The 9,721-nt window shown below is 40.7% G+C and overlaps 1 protein-coding gene across 2 annotated transcripts; it reads right to left on the bottom strand.

The window, feature by feature from the left end:
• Positions 1 to 238: 238 nt before the first annotated feature.
• On the bottom strand, positions 239 to 9,356 carry ehd2a (EH-domain containing 2a). 2 transcript variants are annotated; one of them, XM_048267700.1, is made up of 12 exons: positions 9,242 to 9,356; positions 6,297 to 6,526; positions 5,966 to 6,142; positions 5,067 to 5,164; positions 4,461 to 4,873; positions 4,189 to 4,353; positions 1,976 to 4,081; positions 1,474 to 1,498; positions 1,155 to 1,208; positions 947 to 1,021; positions 713 to 806; positions 239 to 529 (listed from the first exon to the last, which is right to left on the bottom strand). In XM_048267700.1, the coding sequence occupies exons 2-7, from the start codon at positions 6,512 to 6,514 to the stop codon at positions 3,431 to 3,433; spliced, it is 1,722 nt and encodes a 573-aa protein (XP_048123657.1). In that variant the 5' UTR covers positions 6,515 to 6,526; positions 9,242 to 9,356; the 3' UTR covers positions 239 to 529; positions 713 to 806; positions 947 to 1,021; positions 1,155 to 1,208; positions 1,474 to 1,498; positions 1,976 to 3,430. The 2 variants fall into 2 exon arrangements, with proteins under 2 accessions (XP_048123657.1, XP_048123650.1); XM_048267693.1 differs by lacking the exon at positions 9,242 to 9,356 and adding an exon at positions 7,685 to 7,894.
• Between the last annotated feature and the right edge of the window lie 365 nt (positions 9,357 to 9,721).

Below are 9,721 nucleotides of genomic sequence, written 5' to 3'. Positions count from 1 at the left end.
AAGTTATGGTAGCGCAGTAATATAGAACGAAATGCGGTCAAGGTATATGTTTATGCTGGATTTTACAACGGCATCGAACGCGATTCAGCCAACTACAATCAAGGACCGGAACTATCAGTTTTAGAAACAGACATTTTGGCATGCCTGTTCAAAATGTTCTATAGAAACAAATGCTGCACTCTTTTCCCAGGTTCTTCAGAAATCTTCTCTATTGCAACAAAAATATTCACGCTCAAAATTTCAAAACAGTGGTTTCTTTTTATTTTGAGATAGTGTATATATATACCCTTGAACATCAAATATTTACTTTTTTGGATGGTAGCAGATATAATACAATGCCCTTAAATAAATTCCAATTGTCTATAAATTGAATTCCCATAAAGTAGTGCAACTGTAGGAGTTTCACACACACACTGTCGGCCCTCTCAAAGGAAGAGTCTAAACCATCAAATGCTACCCGTGCCATAGACACTTTAGGCAACACCATCATTCGCAATTCCCAGGAGGAAGTACAACAGAGGAAGTAAAACTGCGGACAGAGAACAGAGAAGAAAACAATCAAATAGCTAAATATAAGTGAAAAGTTTTACAGATTCACATATACACTTATATGTATGCATATTACATAGATGTAACAAAAGCAGCAGACATGCAGACAATGCAAAATGTTCATTAAAAATGTAACTGAACATGTAATTGAAAGGTTTCTTACCTCTGTCAGCAAACACTTATTTGCCCAGACACTTCTCGACGGCACTCACAACTTTATCCATTTTCTTGGCATCATCTACAAACCCTTCCCCATTCTAAAACAGAGGAACAGGGTTTTCAGGTTTTAAGCAGCATACAGCTAGTAGGCCAATTCAAGTTTGACTGCATTGGCAGAATGTTAAGAACACAGATAAAAAAATTTAAAAAAAAACACATGACAATAAACAAAACCAACCTTCTTGGAGTGCACCAACTTTCCCTCTACCTCCACCTCAAAATATCCAGTTGATGTAGGGGTACCTTCACCAGTCTGCAAGGTTTAAAAATAACATTTATGTCGTAGATATAGTTTTTATGGAAAATAAAGTGTTTTTCTTTCTAGAAAAACATTTCCTATGAAGAGTTTTTAAACTACTTAAAGGTATTCTGATAAGTCAACTTACTATGTCAAGCTCGCCCGGGAATTCATCCTCAAGCAATGTCTTGAATCTGGTGAACTGTGAACAATATTTATATTAGCCATGTTTTTTTGCTGAAAGTGTATCCTAAATTGTCCTAATCTGGGACACTAAGCTCCAGCGGGTGCGGCTCTTCCCCACATGAATGCCAGTGAAAATTGGATGTGGATTTAATGTGTTTGCCTAATAATATAGCCTAGGGCTAGGCCCTACAGAAGTCTGAAAAGCAAAACATCTCCCACATTATAGTATACTATAGAATAGAATATAAAAAATAACTATAGAATATAAAAAATAAACTTACCTTGGGCTTGTACCCTCATCCACCACTAAAAGTAAAGACAACATTGTTAGTGATAACAACTACTGGCCATCAAGGAAACCAGATCTGTAAGGACAAATTGCTTTGAGTCCTTAAAGGTTAGTAACACTCACTGATCTGAGAAGCAACGCTGTGGTGTACTAGCTAGCTGGGCAACAATACAAGGCTCGCAAATCCAATCCGTGTGCCAAACACATTGGTCAAACCATTAAACAATGCCTTGCACTAACATGGGTCATAATCGTTCCTTTAAAAAAAAAAAAAAACGTCTCATATAACAGGGATAATCGTGCATGCATGTTTGCTGCTAACGTTTGGTTATGCAACAACAATCGTAGAACGCAACAAATCAAACATTTTCACATAGCCATCACTTAACTTAATTCAGACAGCTTATTTATTCACAATGTAAGATTTAAGCGTTTAAGCGTTATGTATATAAAAAATCATGCAAATAAATTATCTGCACACAAACCGTACGTACCAGTAAACAACATGAATTTTCACACCCATGGCGCAGGTCGAACTAGCTCTAAATGCAACTGCAGGATCCGGACAGCAGCTATAAACTGGTAGGGAACTATTGGATATTGAACTCACTCTGGGGAAACGAGTAGGTAATATTTCCTTAACTACTATGTAACCAAGGCGGAGCAAGGACCGAGACATTCTGAGGGATCAGCCCAGGAAATCGTAGTTAGATAAACATGTAAAACGTAAGCACACTTCCGACCACAGCTGTATAAAGGGAAACACGTCGATTAAATTACTTTTTTTTTATCTAACAATTACTCTTTTGTGGTATGTGAATCATATTTTGTAGATTACCTCAGTTTCGTTCGTATAATAAACTAAGCATATTCGTGAATTATGCGTAGCCTAATCATGATAGCTTCACGCATGCGTGTTTGGTGTCCTTGCTTGCCATGTCTTTGAACTTTGGGGTGTCTTGTGAATCAAACATCTTCAAGGATATTTATTTCTATCGGACTTCCACGAATGAGGTGTAACGTTAGCCTATTTAAAGATAAGGTATTTCCATTAAACACGTGGGTCCACTGTCATATAAAACTTGCAGGACACAATACTTTTTACATGTCACAGTCTTACGGCTAATTCTATACGGCCTAGGGATCTTTTTTACACCTTCACCAAGTCATACATTTAATTTCTTGTACACAAACAAATGTAACCAATCCACTCCAGAATGTTGGCTTAATGCAGCATGCAATTTAAAACACCACATTGATGGTCAATAATATACGGTATAACAGTTTGAGTTTACTCTTGAGACATCATTAAGACATTCCAGTAATTTCCAGTAAAGGAAGTTTTTCCATTAGAATCCAATGACAGGAAGAGAGAAGGAAAGTTTATTTTCAACATATAAATTTGATTAAATTGCACAGAGACTCACTCATTGTTGTGAATATTACCAAACCTTGATAATTGGTTTTCTAATGGTTTAGTCTTACCAAAATTCATGCAATACCTTTACACGTGATTATTTTTCTCTTGGCACTTCTCTACATGCAATAGGCTATTTGATGGTAATACCAAGATGGTAAACACCTCCTCCCTCAACACTTCTAACAACCTGGCCCACCTAACACACACTTACCATGCACTTCCCACTTCCCACCCACACCTCCCTCTACCTCATTGTCCTTTTACTACACTTTGACTAGTACTTATGACGTCTGCACTCTCACCCTCTAGGAATGGTATTGGATGCACTAGTAATTCCTACCTAGGTTCTCCTCTGCACCACAGCTTGAGTGTTATTATTCATTCAGTGCGTCGCTTTGGTTAAAAGCATCTGCTAAATGAATAAATGTACAATCTAAATGTAATAACAGTATGTTAAGTCCATATAAAAATTGGGGAGAAATACAGAGATTAAGTTAAGCAGTAACATAACAATATCTATGTCTCCTTTTCACTGTTCATCATCGTCATCATCATTATGATCATGATCATCATCATCATCTACAGCCGTGGGTTGCTCTGACTCAACTGGTGCAACCAACTCTGGTTCTTCATCTTTCCCACTCTTCCTTTTGCGCTTTGATGGGGGCACTAAATGAGCAGGAAGCACTGGAGGAAGGCCATGACCTTCCAGCTTGACCTCAATGAGATAGCTCGCTAGGGCAAATTCATCCTCGTCCAGCATGCCATCTCGGTCCACATCAGAAAGCTTCCAGATTCGGCCCAGGACTGAGGTGGGCAGCTGGGTGCTTATCATCCAGTTCTTAACTTTGGTGCCATTCAGTTTGCCATCGTTGGGGGAGAGGTTGTAAAAGATCTCGTCGTATTTGGCCTTATCTTTAGCAACTATCCAGTCTGCTATGTCCCCTTCTATTATATTCTCCTGAAGCTGCACAAAAGGGTTGCCATTATTGAAAGGGCCTCTGTGTGGCCCCAGAAACACTCCCCCTTGCACCCCTGGTTGGCTGGCCACTTCAATTTCTTCCTTGTGCAAGAGAGGCATAAGTCTCGCAATGTCAGTGGTCAGAAAATCATCCAAAGCTGTCATTAGTTTGGGCTTCAGCACCTTAAACTTGGTGAAGTCGTGACTCATCAGTCGTTCCTTTGGAGAGGGAACAGAAAGAGAAGTGTAAGTGAAGTATTTTCATTAGAGATGAGCATAGTTTAGATTACCGCCAAATCATTGGTTTATAGTAAAGGTCATTAAACCTGCATCTTGGCACAGTCTGGGAAGTCACCAGGAGAGATCTGATGCCGCTGTTGGATCCTAGCGAATATGTCTGGAAGGTCGTAGATCAGGTCCCTTTTCTTGGTCTCTTTTCCAAACATCAAGGGCATTTCTTGTTTGAGATAGCTAATAATGTAAACATGGGCCTGTACATGTTCAAACACAAAGTGGGTCAAACTTAACGAAAAATAAATAATACAAAAGTTGTCACCGATCTTCAAAATAGTGCATAGTGTGGAGATTTGGCACTCACCCTCACTAAACGAGCTCTTTTGACCAGATCATTGAGTTTGCGCAGAGCGGCATTGCGAGGCAAATCCTGGATGTCTTTGAAGAGGCTCTCCTCCTCCTTCTCAAACATTCGACGGTAGTCGGGCACCCTGAGCGGCGACGACCAGAAGGACCCTATGTAAACCCTCAGCACCTCAGGAGTGCGGAACACCTTCCCCAGCGACCACATGAGGGCGCCATAGACCCGCAACAGCTGCTGAGTGTCTACTAGGTCGGCCTTATTGAGCACAACCCTCAGCTTGTCCTCATTACCGCGCAGCGCCCCTATCGTGCGTGAGAACTCATCGGAAACATCCAGTTTGTTGGCATCACAGAGGAGTATAATGCGATCAACGTGCTCTGCGAATGACTGAAGGACAGCTTGAAAATCATATCCTGCAGGGAGAATTAAATGTGAGGGGTGTAAGTGACATCAGCTCTAGAACAACTCCAACTCCTTCAACTCCACCTCCAGAAGACAGGGTATGCTTGAGAAAGATATATCACAGCAACCAATTCAGAAAATGGCATGTCAACTTTACAATGCAGTGAGGTAGGAATGAGACGTTTGACGGTTGCAATGTCTTACCTCTGCTCAGTCTCTTTTTGGCTGAGGACAAAATTCCTGGTGTGTCGATGAGGCTGATACTCTGCAGAACCTGATTTGGCAGTTGAACACATTGAAATCTGCAAGAAGTTTAACAACAAGACCAACAAGTGTTTGATGCATGTTACTTATGACACTAAATAAAATGGATAGGAGAGGATAATGCTTAATTTAAAAACCCTGTATAACCAACCATTCTGTAAAAATACTGTAACACCAAAAGAGAAATTACCAGGAAAACAGAAAAAAAAGAAAAAAACATGTCTACTTCATCATTTTGACCTCAACTAAAACACTAAAACATCTGGCAACGTATTTTGTCAATAAGTCTGTCAGACATATTCTGTCACCTAATTAATTTGATGAAATAGATAACATTTCTCTGTTGTCTTGCCATAGCACTTGGAGCCTCTGGAACATTGTCCATATTTGTTGGAAAAATAGTTGAGCAAATAAATCTGACAAAGTGCTCTTTGTTTTTGTGCTCTTTAGTACAATTATATTTTTTTGGGACAGAAAAGTACATCTGGAATATTTGGAAAGAATAAATAAAAAAACATTCCCACAAGTTCAAAATGAAGAATTTCTGTTGTGCTGGGAATATCTGATTTCTTATTACACCCTCTCTCAGAAGTATTTCACCTTCTACATAGTGCTTCTCACCCACCCTTACCCTATTCCAAATATCTAACATTTTTATCCAAAGCGACATGCGCTTCAAGTATTGCAAGGCCCAGTCGCCCCAGAGCCACTCAGGGTAAAGTGCCTTGCTCAAGTGCACTACGGTGGCAGCCAGGAATCAAACCCACAGCTTCTCTGGCTACTGCATGCTTCTTGTCCAGCTTCTTGTCCACTATGCTACCACCACCCATTTTATTTACCTGTTAAGAAACTTGTTTCCAAATGGATTGAGTTTGCGAAAGGGTTTATTGGGATCAACAATCAACGCATTTCCTGGAATGATGCCCTCCACATCCCCATACATGATGGCTGTGAAGGTGTCTGTTGTCGGTTCAGGCCCCACTCTACCTCCTGGGAAGTCTTGCTCGAGCAGATATCTGAGGATGTAAAAGAGAACCCCTCATAAAGTCGTTAGTTCTAACTGCTATTAGACAAAATAACTTGTTTGTTAAATTATGATTCATATACTTAACAGAGCAATAAACATCTTTTAGTTTGAACATGTGTTCATAATTCTAAAATTGTTGTTACCTTATAAAAGTTGTTTTTCCAGTGGAATATTGGCCCACCAATAGAACCATAGGTTTATTGTCAAAATCTGCATCCTCTAAGCCTGGAGAGTGGAAGTCGGAGAAGGTGTACTGCTTCTCCAAGGGCAGAAGCTTCTCCCGGTACAACTTCTTCAGGCCATCGGTCACTGTTCGGATCTCTCTCAAAGATTTATCCTCTCCTAGCCCCCATGAAGGCATGGTGGGTTGTGTCTGTGGGTGGAGATCAGCTCAGTGTTCAGATCAGTGTTTTGGGGCATAACATAATCTGCTGCAGAATGACAGCCACTGATTATCTTTGTTCTTAGAGTGAGATTATAGAGGGTAAGAGCAAATGTATCTAGCAGGGGCTATGCATGAGAGCTAGACTAAGTATGTAATAGACATCAGACTAGTGTATGCAAAATATAAAACTGCACAATAAACAGCAACAATAAGACAACAAAATTCTGTGTGACTCACTGCAAAAGCATGGGAACAAGCAACCATCTACAAACTGCAAAGAGACACGGAATAACTGGTGAACCTTGCAGAGGCCCTCAACCCAGCCTGATTAAAATCAAGTAACGCAGTCCAAAAATCAAATGCATCCGAAAGAAAACACAGAGCACCCGAGTGTATAGTTAATTCATTAATCTTTCCTGTATTAGCAGTAGGCTGCTGCATGAGTTGACAGAGAGTGAGAGACCATGTGAACTCACAGCTGGTCTTCATTGTAAAGCCCCTGAGACAGTGCAGGAGCATAGATGGGTGTAAACCACAGTTGCTCAAGAAGTTTTAAGTGCAAAAGAGAATGAGACAGAGAGAGCGAGTGCATGAGACATGGGAAAGGGTGGGGTTGGTGAAACAGACCTTACAGAATTTAAATGCCAATCAAAATGGGAATCAGGGCCCATAGCTTATTATGGGTGGGGAGAGGAAATGAACAAAGGGGCCAGTGGCCAGGATGGGGAATATCCCTCTTTGAGAAGAAAAGAGAACTCAGCTAAATCAATAGGGAGAAATATGGCATCATTTAATTGTGAATAAAGTACAATCAAGTACAATATTCATTCTTCTTATTCAATTCACAGTGAAGAGATAAATTCTAAATAATCTTAATGCAGTGTGCAAGAAAGTATGTTCACTCAACTTTTCTAATACTTGTAAATTCATTGATACTGCATTTCTCAATTCTTAAGTCCTGCATCATATTATAATTATATAATCATGATAAAATAATTCAAACTACAAGAGGTTAAGGACACATGCATTTAGAGTTTTGCAAAAACACAGACTTACCCCCAATATTTCACTAGTGTCCAGTTATAACATTCATACAGTGTAAGTGTCTAGTTCTATGCAGATACAGGGGTAAAAGAAGTAACTTACCTTTTGATGATTTTCACCTCCCTCTGTAAAATGTGATGTGAAGATGATTTTTTCTGACTGTATACAGACAAAAGTTTAACTAAATCTAGGATGCATCTAGGATGGTGCACATACTTGAGTCCTATTTTCAAATTCACAAGGACCAATGCAACAGCAAGTCTCCTTATTGCAGCATTTCAACTTCACTTGATCGGCTTCACCATTGTAAGTCACAACTCGGTCCTCAGAATGAATCCAGATGTTTTATGGACCGAGGGCCTGAGCAAGAGGAGGAGTCATACCTCTGACTAGGGACCAAAGTTCTGCTATGACAACATACACAAAAGCTGTGCGTGTGTAAGTATGTGCACGTAATACCCAGGGGGGCAACACCCCTTTTTTCAGAAATCAGAATGTTAGAAAAGGTTGGGACCCAGGCCAGAAATGAGATTTAGGACCTTCAATGACTATGACCTGGGTGCACAACCTGGTCAGCTAACTACTGGAACTCTGCAGGGTGGGTCCAAACTATGCAACCCCTCCTGCAGTATATCACTTTTGCTGCCAGCCAGTCTAATACCAGCCCTACAACATAAGAGTTGCTAACATTATGACATAAACATGAAATATTGTTAAAAACTGTAAAAAGCTTTGCTTGTTTGCATCATCATTATATTATGCTTCACAAGACAGAGTCGCTGAGACATGGGTCAAGGTCATGACATGGCATAGCCACAAGATGCACGTTCCATTGGGAGGGTCAAGGCAGCACCTGTGTGATGTTGCATTCAGTTGCCTTTGCAGATAAGCTGGAGGCCCACTTCTTCCGTGACATGTCAGGATTCTTGGTAAAATCACTGCATGAGGGAGCCTGGTATCAACACTGCAAATCAGCACCAGTCGTTTACACTGAAATGGAAGCTGCAGCGACACATGTATTTCAGTCCTTATCCAAACATGTCGTTCAACTTTCACATGTGCAACAAGCGCACTTGGTGATGCCCTAGATTCACTGAGATGACTAAAAGCATATCAGCATATGGATGAGAAATACCACGCACTGCTGCAAGCTGTAAAGGTTCTTCAAACTTATTGTATGGAGTGAGAGAGGCTAACCCGTGATAGGAAATCCTGAGACATCACATTATGTATGCTAATGTAAATGGTACCATTTTTGAACATCGCATGACGTTCAATGACAAAATACCAAAACTCAGGGAAGGAGATCAGCCAACAGCAGAGAAAGCTATCATCATGCTTCTGGCTGTATTGCGTCCTATACAGCATGCCACCAGGGAACCAACTCCTAGCTTACTGACCACTACTTCATCAAGAACGCAGCAGATCACTAATCGTCCTGAACAACAGGCTGAGACTTGGGACCAGCTATTAATGTCTGCGGTGTCAACTGACATAGCCCTGATAATTTTTACGTCCTCTTATGATGAAACTGCTAGAATTCCCCACGTGTTTGCCATAGATGTGGACGGAAGGACACAGAAGGTTGGGAGTTCCAATGACACATTGCAATGAAAAATCGATATACACACAAGAAAGACTTTGAAGTTGATAACCCACCCTGTGTGTCACACCTCTGCTAAAGAAAAGCAGAGGTCCAGGACGTTGAAAAGGTAGAGAGTCTTGTTACTTCATAGATGGCACGGCTGAAGACCTGTTGCTTGTGTGGAGCCTGCCAGGCACCTGTACTGAGAAGCCTTTTCAGGCATGGCATCAGACAAAGAAACAGAGCACTGGCAGTTAAAGACAGAAACTGTCCCGATTCCCGAAGTGAAATGTCCAAAATACTGCATTTCCTGCATATGAACTGCAAATGTTTCTTCTAAAACTGTAGTAACTTCTGACACTTGAAGCAATGCAGTTATCTTTTTTAAGGGTGTAAGACTGTCAGGAGAACTATTCCTGCGCAAAGAAAGCCTGTCGGCTGTTACCAGAGACTACTGGGCCAATGCAGTAGGAGGATACAGTAGCTTACACTGCAAGACAGTGACAGCAGTTTTTACTTCAGGAAATGTGCTAAGAGCTGTTACATGCACTACC

Source organism: Alosa alosa, chromosome 2 (assembly GCF_017589495.1).
Source record: "Alosa alosa isolate M-15738 ecotype Scorff River chromosome 2, AALO_Geno_1.1, whole genome shotgun sequence".
Classification (NCBI taxonomy): Eukaryota; Metazoa; Chordata; class Actinopteri; order Clupeiformes; family Clupeidae; genus Alosa; species Alosa alosa.
The sequence above is the reverse complement of the archived record's forward strand: the minus strand, read 5'-3'. Positions and strand labels throughout refer to the sequence as shown.